The sequence below is a fragment of the Nicotiana tabacum genome, unplaced genomic scaffold (assembly GCF_000715075.1).
Source record: "Nicotiana tabacum cultivar K326 unplaced genomic scaffold, ASM71507v2 Un00011, whole genome shotgun sequence".
NCBI lineage: Eukaryota > Viridiplantae > Streptophyta > Magnoliopsida > Solanales > Solanaceae > Nicotiana > Nicotiana tabacum.
In genome coordinates, this window is record NW_027438249.1 from 1,000,796 (window position 1) to 1,018,174 (window position 17,379).

The window sequence follows — 17,379 nt, forward strand, 5'->3', positions numbered from 1 at the left end:
AATTGAATCGGATTGTTGTTATTTGTCTTACTTAGCAGGTGAGGTTAAGTGTCATCACGGCAAGTTAAATTTTGGGTCGTGACAATCATCCTGTGGTTATCTGATGATGGGAATAACAAGGCAGAAATTTGGGGTGAAAGGCCAACCAAGATTGGATATAGCTGATTTTTCGCAAAATCTATTTCAGTATAGCGTATGATGTCGATGGCCTGAGGTTTACCTAAGGGGTCATATGAACCCTTCTTGAGAAGATTACCAATCTAAATGTCTATTAGTTCCAATTTTACTTATTTTGCTATTTCAATGCCTATGAAGATTGTTTTTTTAGTAGTCTTCTACGGAGTTCGGAACCCAATTTTTATCTTTTTGAACTTAAAAAATCAAAATAAGTGAAAAAAATTTAGTGATCAAAGTATATAAAATGCGGTTTTAAACCACACTTTACTTTAATATACGTTTTGGACGTTAAGGTAAAACACGTTTGAAAAAGTCATTTTATATAAAATGCCTTTTTGAAATACGCTTTACGTGAAGCTGATTGGACGTTTATATAAAACGTGGTTTAATAAAGTGTTTTATATAAAATGCTTTAATAAACTACGCTTTGCATCTTCATATACCATCCCCTTCCCTTCCCGGTTCAAACCAGACCCCCCTAATTTAAAAATCCAACCCGCGGTCCTCCCCTCCTCCCCTAACGAGATAAAAAAACTCGAGTGGACCCCAACCATCCCATAAAAAGTAAAGAGTATTGGTCCCATATCCTAGTTAAGGCTTTCTCTCGTTGTGGTTGCTCGTTTCGGACTAAAATTTCCAATTCTTCATCTTTCCAAAAAACATAAATCGAGGTATTCCGATTTAGTTTTGTCGAAACTCGTATAAAAATGCATATTAGTTGTTTTACATGTATTCTATACTGTTTTGTATTTTTTTTTGCGATTAAACTGGTATGTTATTTTTATCCGAATTTAGATATTAGTGTGCTAAAAAATATGTTTCAATTGAGAAATCATTATTATTTGTTTAAAAAAATGTTAATAAGTTACTTTTTACTGTTGTATATGTATTTTAGTGAATGCTTTGTAATTAAATGTATTTATTATTTTTTATCTGATTTATATTATTTATTTGCTTAAAGACTAGTAATATAGTGTCCTTTTAGGGTAGTAAAATGTAGTGCCTTTTAGCGTAGTTTCCCTGTAGTTTAAGTATCTCTTATACTAAAAAATACGTCAAAATAACTGATAGATCAAACACAAACTCTGTCCAATTATAGTCAACGATCGTAAAAAAATAACATGAGAAAAGAACGGTCCAGGAGTTAAAGTGTTGCAATGCAGCCATGTACTTGGGTAGAGCTGCAAATTACTTATCCCAGTTACCATAAACAATTTCAAACGCATGTTTGCACCCGAGAAATACCTTTCTTTTGGTAATGGTATGACCATATTCCTGGTGAACGGATGTAATGCACTCTTTGATCTTGTACCTTATGGATGCTTCAATGTGCGGAATCAGGACAAGAGAAATCAAGTCAACATCCAAGTTGAAGTCATTCCCATTGAATGTGTCTATTTCACAAGTGTGGGTGCCAATGTATTTACCCACTTTCCACATACCTATTTTCTTCTTGCTCGCACGCAGCATCCAATGACAACCCGTAAATCATCTATGGCAAACAACCTTGTATACATCCGGACTTGACTCCCATACCGTTATCTCACGACACTCTTTTACGCTGTACATTTTTGCCGCTCTGCTTAGGCGCGCTTTATCAGGAAAAGCATGCCCTTTGCCAGCACCATTTGTCTAGACTCATCCCACATTGTTGTCCGAATTTCATCAAAATCCCTTGTGAGGGCATCCACATCCGGAATACTTGACAAATGATCAAGGTAGGGAATATGCCTTGAATGAAACGGCACATGGGACTCATACACTCTTGGTCTAACGGGGGGTAGAGCATGCTCTCTCGTTAAATCAGGTCCATCATTCTCTTCCTCTTCATCACCACCCTCATCAGGGAAGGGTGTGTCATCTCCGGACTCATCGGCATTGTTGTCATAATCACTGTTCTCTACCTGACTCTGCGCATCTGCCAGATCCCGAGTAAATACGTCATCTTCGGGCAACTGAGTGAGGACAGGTGGTTCAACTTGCTCGTTTTCACTGCACAAACAACAAAATAATGAGCTACTCAAATTGATAAATACTTTACATATAGCTATATCACTTCACTTACAAGTCGTAATGTGTTGACATTCTATGATGGACATTATCGTGTTGATGATGACGACTGACGACTGGATAGACCACCATGATCCAATACACCAAAACTAAGCATATTCCAACTGGGCGTGAGTTCATAACTTGTAAAATTCATATTTGGATGGTACCCCCTGTGAAATATATGAGTGTTAATACAAATTCAATACAATAAAAATAAATATCGTAACACAAAGGAAAATTGAAATTTACCACTCGTATGGATTATGTAAAGCAGGAGAGAAATTATTTCCTCGCTCCTCATTCGCCCGTGGAGATAAGTTTAAATTAGGCCAAGCTCTTTAAGCCGAAACCTGTTCGACAAAAACTGCTCCAGAATAACCATCCGATGACTGAGGGTTATCCCTGCTTTGTGCAACCTCGTTATTGCGAACATCTTCAACCTTCACGTACATTTTCAACATTTTTATCAAAATAAATTCTCGGTATTCATCCAGAGTCCCCAAAAAATCTCTCAAAGTTTCATCATTCTCGATGTTAAAATCAGCGTAACAAGCAACCTCTTGTGGAGTGACAGAATACGGATATCTTCTGGTTACTTTAAGGTTCACCGAACGTTTGCTCACACTCATTTTGTTACACGACAAGGATAGCAGTCTATCGTACCCCATTGTAAGTGGCAACTTAACATGACTTTGTGGAGATAAACTATAGCTCACTGAGTTATTCGCCACCACAACCTCCCCCCCTCCCCCCTCCAATATAATGAAACCCTTACTTTTCGCTCTTCAAACATTATGACAAAATGCTTGAGAATTTAATAAGAAAATTTAACAGGAGTTGAGAATATTTCAGAATGGATTTTTGCAAAATCCTTAACGCCTTTAAATAAGGCAATGCCCAATCCGGGGGGTCGATTTTTTTTAAAACGCCCTTTTAAAACGCTTTTTACTCATTTGAATTATTGTTATGTCAGTTAAGCGCAAAAAAGTTATTGGTGGGCCCACAGAATAGGTAAAACGTATTTCAAAAAGGCGTTTTAATAAAACGCCTTTTTAAAATGCGTTTTACCTTAACGTCCAAAACGAATGTTAAGGTAAAACGCGCTTTAAAAGACATTTTATATACTTTGGTCACTAAATTTTTTTCATACTTATTTCGATCTTTTGAGTCCAAATAGACCACAATTGAGTTCTGGACTCGTCTTCTACGTACTCTATATATTTTGTTTTACTTTTATCCTGAAAGTGACTATTCTATTCTGCAGTGTACGCTTGCTAACAATAATATTCATTGTCGTCAAGTATACTATGTCCAAAATATGTTGTTAGGTAACAATAATATTCATTGTTGTTATATATATATATATGCAACTGAAAACACGTTTTAGAATAGGATACAAGGACGGATTTAGGGGCGCAGAAGGGGGTGTGAAATCCCTTCGTCGAAAGATTATATTGTATATATAAGGTAAAAGCTGATTCTTACCTTTATATATTATGTTTTGAATCTCTTTGACACAGTCGAAATACATAGCTTAGTGACAAGGAGAGTTCAAAACTTTTGTAAAATATTAGTTCAATTTTCACTAATTACAATTATTTTTAACTTTTTTCTTTTTTTAATCGGAAATTCGACCTCCGCATCTTTGCTTTGAAAAGTTATACACATGCCAAGTGCCAACTAAGAATGGACGTGTATCCCTGTTTTGATATATGTCTTCTAGCTAGTCAACGTAAACGTTTTTCTCGTGGACCAAAGAATATATTTATACAAAAAAAATATAATTTTTTAAATATATTTTCGACTATTATTTTTACAGTGGCTATACAATATCATTTTCCAAACTAAACACGTTTTAAAATCGGACTTCTTGCATTACTTCTTGTCTTGGGGCTCCTTTAGCTACCGTAAAGCCACCGGATGAATTGCCTGAGTAAATAGATCAGATCTCCGAATGTAACTATTGTTTCGCAGCGATATGGACTTGACCCGCTTCTACCTACTTCGGGTTAGAGCAAGAGCATAACCAGCGGATGAACGGAAGGTTCTTACTTTGCCCCCGATGTTCTCCCAAAATGTCGGGAGAAATTCAAAAATAGCAAGATTTACAAGTGATCATTCAAAAATAGCTACAGTTTCAAAAGTAATCGAAATTTAGTCACTTTTCATGTAAAGATAAATCTGAACGAAAATACTGTTCTAAATTCAGAAAAATACTCCAGTATGTTGTACTGGAGTTCCAGCATAAGTATACCGGAACTCCAGTATACTCCAGTATAATATACTGGTCCAGCATAATATACTGGAGATCTCCAGTATATTATACTGGAACTTTTCGCGTGTTGGAGTTCCAGCATAATATGCTGGAAGTTCATACACATGTGCACCGATCTCCACTATATTATGCTGGAACTTTCCTTGTTGCCGCAAAATGGTAGTTATTTTTCAATGACTTTACAAACGCTGGCTATTTTTGAATGACCAGTCCGAAAACTGACTAGCCTGTATTATTTTAACTACAATGTCCCCTGACAGAAACGAGCCATTATTCTCTTTCTTTCTTTTTTTCAGCCTTTCATTACTTCTTCCACGATAAGGAATTCGCTAGTCCAAAATTCAAAGAGTGAAAATAAACGATAAATGTACGTATAAAAGATAAAACATAAAAGCTAGAGTTGAGTCGTGACCATATATAGGCGGACCTACACATGTAAAACAGAGATTACTGAACCCCGTATACTTTGCCAAAAATTCTAATATATATATTGAAAGCGATCATATATTTTACTTCAAACCCTTAAAATTAAAAATCCAATAGGGACACTGGTTGAACACTTCGCTCATGTACTCCACCCCTTCTGGGTCCGCTTCTGGTTGTGACGAGCCATTCTAACCCTACATCTTATTTGTTCCTTGAAGCTTCTATAATTAAGTGTGGATGCCAACTGACCCCTCTAAATCAATCAAGCATGTAAAAAATCAGTTAAATTATGGTGATAAAGAATTCTAATTTGGTGAAGGTTCATTTTCTGTTCGCTTTGAAGATGGACAACTGGATTTACATTATTATGGTTTATGATATGTACTAAATCATGGCAAAACAAAAACTTCATTAAATTAATGCTTCTTATATTTAATTATTTTAGGTTTTCAATAACTTTATTACACTAAGCCTTTCATCAAGTTAATACAGAAAAGCAAAAAAAAAAAAAAAAAAATAGAGAAAATAACTTGTAAGTTGTAATCAACACCAACGAGGAAAAAAAAAGAGAAAGAAGAAGAAGGAGAAAACAGTACAGTAGTAGCTAATAACTATCTTCTTTTGCCCGCTAGGGTTGGTTGAGTTGGTTGGATGAGTAGTTTCCCACGTAAAAGATGTGGGATCGATTCCTCATCCTCAGTCAGAGCTCGTCGCACCGAAAAAGCTTAGTGCGGTTTACATCTTCTGTATAGTTTGCGCGTTATTACATCTTCTGTATAGTTTGATCAATGAGCACTCAAAGAATAGCGGTTGTGTGTTTCCTCAAAATTTTCTAAAAAATACTTTCTTCTTTTTATTACTCCGTAGAACGTATTGACACTATGAACAATTTTCATTTCATTTGAAGTTAATTAGATGATGGGGTCATTCAAATTAGTTTACTTATATAATAGTTTAGCTTTAAAAATAAATATAGTCAAACTTCTTTATAACATCATTTATTTAAATATTTTTTCTATTTTTATAGCGATTAACTATTATATACATATAACAATATTTGATATTTAAATCTTATTTAACTATTATAGATAAATATTATCCAAAAAGCAATTTATTCATTTTTTAAACTAAATATAGTTTCAACAAAGTAAAGAATAGTGTAGTCTGGTCCACGAAGCATCTTATAGTTGATGGGGTTTGGAGCCGGGCCGTATTTCAAGAGAATATAATATAGGCAGCCTACCTTCAGGGGCGGATCTATAGCCCCAATTAAGGGGCACATGAACCCATGATCTCACTATCAAACTAAGTATTTTATGTACATATTTTTTAGAATTAGTCTAATATTATCGATTGGTATTTAGAGGTGTACGCAAGAGTTTTTATAAATGGTATCGAAATTTATATAAAAACTGGGATATAACTTTAACTATCATTTTATAGACAAGAAATAGTCTTAGTCTATTGGTTTTGTCGAGTCTTAAGTTAGAAAAGATTCTGAGTTCCATTCCACTTCATCGCAATTTTTTTACCACAAAGGCTCTCTCAAATATGTTAGTCGCGGAGGCTAAGACTGCGACTTATGGTCGTATGTACGATGAACTAGGGGAAAAGGGCGGGGAGAAGAAGTTATTCCGGCTGGCCAAGTTGAGAGAGAGGAAGGCTCGGGATTTGGACCAAGTGATATGCATCAAGGACGAAGATGGTAGGATACTGATGGAAGATGCCCAGTTAAGAGGAGATGGCAGACTTACTTCCATAAACTTCTGAATGAAAAAGGGGATCAGGATATTGTGCTAGGCGAATTGGAGCATTCCGAGAGTCACCTTGACTTCGGGCACTGTAGGCGTATCGAGGTTGAGGAGGTTGTGGGGGCTATGCGTAAGATGAGTAGGGGCAGAGCAACCAGGCTAGACGAGAATCTGGTGGAATTTTGGAAGTGTGTAAGGAGAGCAGGTTTGGAGTGGTTGACTAGGTTGTTTAATGTTATTTTTAAGGCGAAGAGGATGTCGTATGAGTGGATGTGGAGTACGGTGGTTCCATTATATAAGAACAAAGGTGATATCCAAAGTTGTAACAATTATAGGGGTATTAAATTACTGAATCATACCATGAAAGTATGGGAGAGGGTCATTGAAGCGAGGGTTAGGATGACAGTGTCTGTATCCGACAACCAGTTCAGGTTTATGCCGGGTCGTTCTACCATAGAAGCTATACACCTTGTTAGGAGGTTGGTGGAACTGTACAGAGAGAAAGAAGGATCTGCACATGATGTTTATTGACCTAGAGAAAGCATATGACAAAGTTCCTAGAGAAGTTCTCTAGAGATGCTTGGAGACAAAAGGTGTGTCGGTTCCCTATGTTATGGCGATTAGGGACATTTATGATGGGGCTAAGACTCGAGTTAGGACAGTAGGAGGCGACTCTGAACATTTTCCGGTTGAAATGGGATTACACCAAGGCTCTGCGCTCAGTTCGTTCTTATTCGCCCTGGTGATGGATGCATTAACAAACCATATTCAAGGGGAGGTGCCATGGTACATGGTATTTGCTGATGATATAGTTCTGATTGATGAGTCACGAGCCGGTGTTAACAAGAGACTAAAAGTTTGGAGACAGATTCTTGAGTCTAAAGATTTCAAACTGAGCAGAACGAAGACGGAATACCTGGAGTGTAAGTTCAGCATTGAACCGGGGAAAGTGGGCGTGGATGTGAGGCTTGAATCACAGGTTATCCCAAGTAGAGGCAGCTTCAAGTACCTTGGTTCAGTTATCCACGGGGTATGGGAGATCGATGAGGATGTCGCACACCATATTGGGGTAGGATAGATGAAGTGGAGGTTAGCATCTGGAGTTTTGTGTGACAAGAGAGTGCCAACGATAATCAAAGGAAAGTTCTATGAAGTGGTCGGAATGTATGAGGCTGAGTGTTGGCATGTTAAGAACTCACATATCCAAAAGATGAAAGTAGCAGAAATGAGGATGTTGAGGTAGATGTGCGGGCACACTAGGATGGACAAGATTAGAAATGATGATATTCAGGAGAAGGTGCACGTGGCTCCCATTGATGACAAGATGTGGGAAGCGAGGCTCAGATGGTTCGGACATGTACAGAGGAGAAGCCCAGATACTCCAGTAAGGAGGTGTGAGCGACTGGTTGTGGAGGGCACGAGAAGAGGTAGAGGGCGGCCTAAGAAGTATTGGGGAGAAGTGATCAGGCAGGATATGACGATGCTTCAGATTTCCGAGGACATGACACTTTATAAGAAGTTATGGAGGTCGAGTATTACGGTTGTAGGCTAGGAGGTAGCTGAGTCTTGTGTTACCTTGTACTGTTGTGAGCCTAGTCTGGTAGGGTTTTTGTCTAAAATAGCTAGGGGCATTGTCGTGTCTTACTATTTTCTCTTTTCGGTGCAGGACCTATTTACTAGCCATCATTTTTGTTTTGCATTTTTCCTTCTGCATTTTATGTTCCTATTTTTCCTATGATCTCTGTGGTGAAACTAATATTCTCTCCTTTTTGTTTTTCTTATTATCTTGAGCCGAGGGTCTTTCGGAAACAGCCTCTCTACTCCTTCGGGGTAGGGATAAGGTCTGCGTGCATACTACCCTCCCCAGACCCCACTTGTGGGATTTTACTGGGTTGTTGTTGTTGTTGTTGTTGTTGTTGTTGTTGTTGTTGTCGCTCTCTCAAATATTTGAGAAAGAAAATGTGCTAGTTGAGGTTTGAAACTTTGACCTCCTAGAGCAAAATTAAACATATAACCAACACACCAAGACATAATTTATTTCAAGTAGTGTCATTTTTTCTTACTTATCCATTTTTGTATAGTATTAATACATATATTTAGTAAAATTTTCCAACTAAGAGGTGTCGCATGTAACCGCTTCTGTAAGCGAGCATCCGCCACTATTGGTATTCATGCTCCAAAAAGATTGAATGACGCACTTGGTTGAATATTGGGTTATTTACCTTGACAAATAAGGATCAATTCAGAGTTACTACTTTTTTTTCTACTTTTTCAAGTGATACATCCATGTTCAAGAAATCCTAGATCTGCCTCTGCCTATCCTAATACAAATATCGGTTGATTCTACGGCTCAAACCCGTAAATCACACGGAGACAATTTTAACATTATTCCAAGATTTCTCTTCAACAAAATAAACAACAACCCAGTATAATCTCACTAGTGGGGTCTGGGGAGAGTAGTGTGTATGCAAACCTTACCCCTACCATGGCTAGAGAGGTTGTTTCCAAACAGACCCTCGGCATCCTTTTCACCAAGAACTCCCCACCTTGCTCTTGGGGTGACTCGAACTCACAACCTCTTGGTTAGAAGTGAGAGTTGCTTACCATCAAAGCAACCCCTCTTGTCCAAAATAAAGGAATCAAATAAGAATTTCATAATCAACAAATCTTGTCCATTATATAAATGCAGAGCATCACATTAAAGAATTTCAATGATGGATAAGGATCCAATATTCCTACCTTAACTTTTCATTTTTTTTCATTATTCCTCCTTTTTTTTCCTTCTCACAACATACAAGGATTTAAATGGCATCGAAACTGAACAGTGAAATGGAAATATTGGATGATTCCTTTACAATTGTGACAAAATGGTGCGTTATCTTATGAACTATAAGACAAAGCTAATTATTGATTAAGTCCACAAGCCAAATAAAGCAATGAAAAAACAGACCAAGCAAAATAGCTCATATACTTACCACTATTTTATCTTACTGAACATGTTAACATAGGAATAATAATAACAACAACAACAAATTCAATAGAATCCCACGAGTAGAATCTGAGGAGGATAGTATATACGTAGATCTTACTCCTACCTTGTGCAGACACATAAATTGTTTCCGATAAATCTCCGGCTCAAGATAATCACAAATGTTGACATATGAATGAAAACATAAATAATAATAATATTAGTCTATCCCCACCAATGGAGTGGCATATATGCAGAGGCGAATCCAGGATTTAAATCTTATTGGTTTAACTTTTAAAACTTTAAGCATTGAACCCATGAGATTTTTAAAATTTATGGGTTCATATCTATTATTTTTGTAAATTTAATAAATTTTTACTCAGCATCAAAAGTTATAGGTTCAATTCAATTGAACCCGATAATACTACACTATATCCGCCACTACATATATATATATATATATATAAAAAAAATTATATATAATCAAACAAATTATTTTTGCCTTATTTAGAAGTATAATATCTCTTGCAAAGGAAATTCAATTGAACCTCTTTTGCCAACGTCTAGCTGCGCCCTTGCTAGCATGCATCGAACTACACTTAAAAAAGGGAAAAAGAATAAAGAATTCCAAAAATAAAAACAAATATAATGTCTCAAAGTACTTGAGTCATATATACAACATGTAATCCTACGAGTGATTTGAAATAAATAGTGTGTATACAAATCTTATTCCTACCTTATATAAGTAAAAGTATTATTTTTCGATGGAGCATCGGCTCAATGATAACACATGCAGGCCGTAATGCACCCGGCCTCTAATATAGGTCAACTTAACATAAAATTACGGTTAAGTACTTTATGCATAAGACAGAAGTTTCACTGTAAAAGGTGAAAGAGAACTCTTATTTTATTTGTTCTTTTTCGGTTGATCCAATGACTCAAGACGGTACATTTGATATCCTTACAGTAAAAAAGATTCCAACTTTCCAAGTGAAAAATGTAGTTTTTATCTTATTGATTATTACTAAATTGTCATAACCGAAGTGATATAAAAAGTGAATTCAAGTTTTATATATGGGCTAACAATGTAGAAAATATGTAGTAATCAGGGCACTTATAAGACAACTAAATGTAAATATTTTTTTTATCAAGAGTTATTGGTAAATCTTTATAATTAACATTTTATTAATAATATGATAAAAATAATAAGTAACATGCTATAGTAGGTTAAACTAAGTTCACCAGATTTTTCTATGTTGGTGTAGGTCTCAATCCCTAACAAATTAGGATCGGCTGTATAATAATATGACTCTTTACTTTCTAATTTAAGAGCAATTTTTAATGTCGGCGTATATAACTTAAATATATTATAAATTGTCATAAATATTTGGAGCTAGAAAAGTAGCAGAATAATAATATTTGTCATCTGGAGAGTACAGACAAATATTTCATGGGGAATTGATATTTGCTATTTATATTCAAGGGAAGACTCTCTTTCTTGTCACAAATTATAAATTCTGTCCCCCTCTTCTCTTGTGTCCAATAATTCAATCAACTTCATTTTAGACTTTGTTCATTTTTCTCTCTGAGCAAAGTTAACTTCATCATTATACAATATGGCAGTTTCTTCAGGTTCTGCATTCAAAATTAACCAGCCTACTTCACCATATTTGACGACTCCAAGATTTCACAATTTGTCAAGGAAAAAGGTAAGTAAAAAAGATACCCCATTTGATTTTCTTGGAAAATTTTATTTTGCTGAGGTTATACCGGAAACAGCCTTTCTATTTTCACAAAGGTCGAGGTAAGGTCTGTGTACATTATACCCTTCCAAGACGATTCTCAGTAGGTTTGTTGCTACAGTCAAATCTTTCTATGACAACCTCATTTGTTCCGTTATTTTTTGGCGGCTATAGTGAAATGTTGTTATAGAGGATATATATAAATATAACATAAAAATCGGTTTCGAGGAAAATATAGTGAAGTGCTATTACAGAGGATATATATAAATATAATATAAAAATCGGTTTCGAGGAAAATATGATTTTTACAATGAATGACAGTGAATGATTGTTATATAGGGATGCTGTTACAGATAGGTCTGATTGTATCTATTTTTTATGTAAAGTTAACTGTCCGTATCTGAAATTTACTGGCCCGACTAATCTTTAATTGTCCTTGTTTCAGTTTCTTGTAAAAGCTTCCATGCATGGATCAGAAGAACATAATGGAAAGATGGTAATAAAGAAAGAAAAAGATAGTTGGCAAATTGATTTTTCAGGAGAAAAGCCACCTACACCATTTTTGGATACAATCAATTATCCAAAGAATATGAAAATTCTATCCAAATTGGTAAATTACTAATCAAATCATTAAAAGTTAAAGCTTGTAATTATTTTTTGGATTATTTGATGAGTTCTTTTATATGTATTTTTCAAAAAAAAAAAAAAAAAAAACAGGATCTTGAACAATTAGCTGCAGAAGTAAGAGCAGAGATTGTGTACTCAGTGGCAAAGACAGGAGGCCATTTGAGTTCAAGTTTAGGTGTAGTGGATTTAACTGTGGCTTTGCACCATGTTTTTGATACTCCTGATGATAGAATTATATGGGATGTTGGTCATCAGGTGATGAAATCTTAATTCTTTTTATTTTCCTGAAGAATAAGAAGGGGAGTTTTGGCATAACTGGTAAAGTTGTTGCCATGTGACCGAGGTCATGGGTTCGAACCTTGGTAATGTTGCACCCTTGTGGTCCAGCCCTTCCTCAGATCCGGCGCATAGCGGGAGCTTAGTGCATAGAAAGGGGAGCCTTGGCGTAACTAGTAAAGTTGCTGCCATATGACCAGGAGGTCACGGGTTCGAGCTGTAGAAACAGCCTCTTGCAGAAATGCAGGGTAATGCTACATACAATAGACCCTTGTGGTCCGGCCCTTCCTCGGACCCCATGCATAACGAGAGCTTAGTGCACCAGGCTGCCCTTTATTTTCCCGAAGAATAGATATTTCCATAATTTTTTATATATAGCAAACTAAAGTGGACAATAATATTTGCAGGCATATGCACATAAAATCTTGACAGGAAGGAGGTCTAAAATGCATACTATTAGAAAGACTTCAGGGCTAGCACCATTTCCTAAAAGGGATGAGAGCATCTATGATGCTTTTGGTGCAGGGCATAGTTCAACTAGCATCTCTGCTGGTCTAGGTAATATTTCCCATTCACATTATATTACTTTATCTAATAGCTCAGAGATAGCTGGCGGTTGAACTCGAAAAGAGGTTGGCTGTAAAACTTATCATGGGCAAATCCCACATCGGAATAGGGTGGAAAATTGACGCTATAAAAAGGCGAGTTCAAGATTCGAATCTCATTGAAGCGCATTTTTGGTTTAAAGCCAAAGGTGACAAAAGCATGAGGGCCCAAAGGTTGGGCTAGAGCAGATAATACCTTTGACAATTGGGTCTGAACTGGTATATTTTTACTAGGAAAAAAGTATACAAATCCCGAATAAATTCCGAATTTATTTAGGTTAAATGATGTGTTGCAGGCATGGCAGTTGCGCGAGATCTTTTAGGGAAAAACAACCATGTCATTTCTGTGATTGGAGATGGAGCAATGACTGCAGGACAAGCATATGAGGCCATGAATAATGCAGGATTTCTCGACACGAATCTTATTGTCATATTAAATGATAATGAACAAGTTTCTTTACCAACTGCAACTTTAGATGGCCCTGCAACTCCAGTTGGAGCACTCAGTAGTGCCTTAAGCAAAATCCAAGCTAGTACTAAGTTTAGACAACTTCGCGAAACTGCAAAGGTATATCGGGTTCATTTTTCGTTTAGTATGGCGTAACTGGTAAAGTTGTTACCATGTGACCAGGAGGTCACGGGTTCGAGTCGTGTAAACAGCCTCTTGCAGAAATGTAGGATAAGGCCGCATACAATAGACCCTTGTGGTCCAGTCCTTCCCGAACCCCACGCATAGCTGGAGCTTATTACACTGGGCAACCTTTTTTTTATTATTTAAGGATTGAGACTAGGCAAAGTTGTTAAATGTTAAGGATGTTTCTTGTGTTTTTGTAGAGCATAACAAAGCAAATTGGACCTCAAGCACATGAAGTTGCAGCTAAAGTTGATGAATATGCAAGGGGAATGATTAGTGCTTCTTGTTCAACTCTTTTTGAGGAGTTAGGATTATATTATATTGGTCCAGTAGATGGTCATAATATTGAAGATTTGATTACTATTTTAAAGAAGGTAAAATCAATGCCAGCACCAGGACCAGTTCTAATTCACATTGTAACAGAGAAAGGAAAAGGCTATCCTCCTGCTGAAGCAGCAGCTGATAAAATGCATGGTAAGGCAGTAAAATAAAAATATTACATGTTGTAAAATTTTGCTGGTAAAGTTGCTGTCATGTGACCAGGAAAGGAGGTCACAGGTTCAAGCCATGAAAACAGTCTCTTGCAGAAATGCAGGGTAAGGCTGAGTACAATAGACCCTTGTGGTCCGGCCCTTCCCCGGAGCCTGCGCATAGTAGAAACATAGTGCACCAGGCTGCCTTTTTCTTATGTTGTAAAATTTTGAAGAGGACTAAGGTTTTATGTTTGTAATTTTCAGGGGTGGCACAGTTTGATCCAAAAACAGGAAAGCAATTTAAGGCTAAATCACCTACGCTTTCATATACTCAATACTTTGCTGAATCCCTGATTAAAGAAGCTGAAGTTGATAATAAGATTGTAGCTATACATGCTGCAATGGGTGGTGGAACTGGCCTCAATTATTTCCAGAAACAATTCCCGGAACGTTGTTTTGATGTTGGCATTGCTGAACAACATGCTGTTACCTTTGCAGCTGGTTTAGCTACAGAAGGCCTAAAACCGTTCTGTGCCATTTACTCCTCGTTCTTACAACGAGGCTATGACCAGGTAACTAAGAGGCCGTAACATAACACTTGAAGCACGCCACACCTTTCGGATTGCTGTACTAACGTTGCATAATTGTAAAAAAGGTGGTGCACGATGTGGATCTTCAGAAGCTACCTGTCCGGTTTGCAATGGACCGAGCTGGTTTGGTTGGTGCAGATGGTCCAACACATTGTGGAGCATTTGACGTCACATACATGGCTTGTTTACCTAATATGGTAGTCATGGCTCCATCAGATGAAGCAGAGCTAATGCATATGGTTGCAACAGCAGCAGCTATTGATGATAGGCCTAGTTGTTTCAGATTTCCTAGAGGAAATGGAGTTGGTGCCCTTCTTCCTCCAAACAATAAAGGAATACCAATTGAGGTACAAATTCATTACCAATTCACCTCTAGTAACATCTCCATAAAAATGCCTTTGACGTGTTTTTTTTTGTAAGCTCATAAGCTGATCAAACCAGCTTATAAGCACTTGTTTGCATATTTACATATTTGATAAACACAAAAGGTACTTATAAGCCAAAACCAACCAAAACGTCATAAGTTGGTCACCCTCAACTCAACTTATAAGCATTTTTGGTTTGATCAAGATTTTTATTATTTTATCCCTAATATCTTTTGTACTTCTCGAAATACCTTTCCCAAAACAAAACCTTTAACTCCTCTCTATTTCATTTCTATCGTTCGTACTTCTCCTTGTAAAGATATGTTTCTAACTTTTACTTCTAAAAAAGAAAATTTAAGGATATTTTAGTCATTTTGACAGAAAAGTATTTATTAGCACTTCTACAACGAAACATCAACTGCGTATTATCAGCTTCACCACTCTATCCAAATACGTAAAGACTTATTTATAGAATCAATATCACCACTTAGAGTATATTTTTTTCAACATTTGATGTTTATCAGCTACTCTCGATCAGTTAAACCAAATAGGCTCTAAATTATGTTGGCATTTATGTCTATATTGTAATATCAACAGGTTGGTAAGGGAAGAATACTGAGAGAAGGTGAAAGGATTGCCATTCTAGGATATGGTTCCATAGTACAACAATGTTTGGGAGCTGCAGACATCCTAAATACACATAATGTAAGAGTAACAGTAGCCGATGCTCGGTTCTGCAAACCATTGGATGCTGATCTTATTAAGAGATTAGCCAAAGAACATGAAATCTTGATCACTGTTGAAGAAGGATCAATTGGAGGATTTGGCTCACATGTTTCTCACTTCCTAAGCGTAAACAGTATTTTGGATGGACCCCTTAAGGTAAAAATATTATGAAAGTGTGATTGGTACGACGAAAGTCACTTTTCAGGAAAGAAATTTTTTAAGAGGAAATCATTTTCTGGTGTTTGATTACCAGAAAACATTTCCTGAGGAAAACATTTTACGTCAAAAGGAGGAAAATGACTTCCCTAACTTATAGACGGAAAGTTAGTTTTTCCTACAACTATCTTAACTTCTAATTCATATTACTTGCTTTAACTGACGACATTATTATTAATCTTTAGAACTCAAAAATTTAATCAAATCATTAACCAAACACCGAAAAATGATTTTCTAGATTGATGAAAAATGACTTATGGAAAGACTGCATACAATAGACCCCTGTGGTCCGGTCCTTCCTTGGACCTCACGCATAGCGGGAGCTTAGTGCACCGGGCTGCCTTGATGGAAAATGACTTATGTCATACCAAACACATTAAAATATAAAAAATTCAAGAATCTTTTCTGACAGTAGATTTGTCATTTTTCTTGTTCTTTTTTGTGTTTTGAATTTTGCAGTTGAGGTCAATGGTACTTCCAGATAGATACATAGATCATGGATCACCACTTGATCAGATTGAAGCAGCTGGTTTGTCATCTAGGCATATATCTGCTACAGTATTAACACTATTGGGAAGACCAAAGGAAGCTCTTCTAGTAAATTAGATTTGCTAAGTGAAACTCTATTGAATTTAAGGGAAGGATTAAGATTATAGATCCAGGAAAATGTTTCATTGTTTTAGCAATGAATTAATAAGATGTATACATAGGCGGACCCAGGATTTGAGCACGGCGGAGGCACCATTGTATGCTAATTGAAAACTCAATGATTATGATGACTTATCATCCAAGTACAAATAAAAAGAAGTTCTAAAGAAATAGAAAGCATAGAACAAAGAGAGAGATTTCTTCGCAAAATAGGTGCTACAGAAAGGGAAGGTATTTGATTTAAGACTGTTTCAAACTTTAAAATTTCTAGCTTTTTCTCAATTAAAAAAAGGGTCTATGATCAAAAGGGTATTCAAACTTCAAAAGTTATAAAAAAAACTTACTAAACAAATCAAGATTAAAAGTGTGCTAATAGTTAAAAAACCGAAGAAAAGCCTTAAACTCTTAATTAGTTGTCATTGCCAAGTCAGAGTTGACGAATATCCGCTACTTTATCAAAGTGATTGTTGAAGAAAGTTGTGGAAGAAGGATTTGCATTTTTCTACTTCTGAAGCGCGATAAATTGGATTTGAGACTTTTAATTTAAAGGGAGTCATTTGAAGAAGATTTAACTTAAGTAAGTTGACTATTATATATTAAAACTAAACTAGGATTTGCATTTTCTACTTCTGAAGCGCGATAAATTACAATTTGAAGCTTTTAATTTTAAGGGTGGGATTTGAAAAACAATAAAATTAAGTAAGTTGACTATTATATATTAAAACTAAATTATAATTGAATTCAAAAAAGGCAGAATAGCCTAATAAACACTTCTACTTGTCACGCTTTATCATTCCGGTCCTGATACTCTACGAAGTTTCATATGAA

At 36.2% G+C, this 17,379-nt stretch overlaps 1 protein-coding gene across 1 annotated transcript; it reads left to right on the forward strand.

Annotated features, from left to right (window-relative positions):
* Positions 1 to 11,198: 11,198 nt before the first annotated feature.
* LOC107773391 (probable 1-deoxy-D-xylulose-5-phosphate synthase 2, chloroplastic) lies at positions 11,199 to 16,701 on the forward strand. The gene is given in 10 exon segments (NM_001325159.1): positions 11,199 to 11,358; positions 11,837 to 12,001; positions 12,109 to 12,273; positions 12,702 to 12,852; positions 13,196 to 13,467; positions 13,734 to 14,007; positions 14,271 to 14,578; positions 14,662 to 14,943; positions 15,559 to 15,843; positions 16,363 to 16,701. Coding segments are annotated over 10 exon segments (2,142 nt in total). The 5' UTR covers positions 11,199 to 11,265; the 3' UTR covers positions 16,510 to 16,701.
* The last annotated feature ends 678 nt before the right edge of the window (positions 16,702 to 17,379 follow it).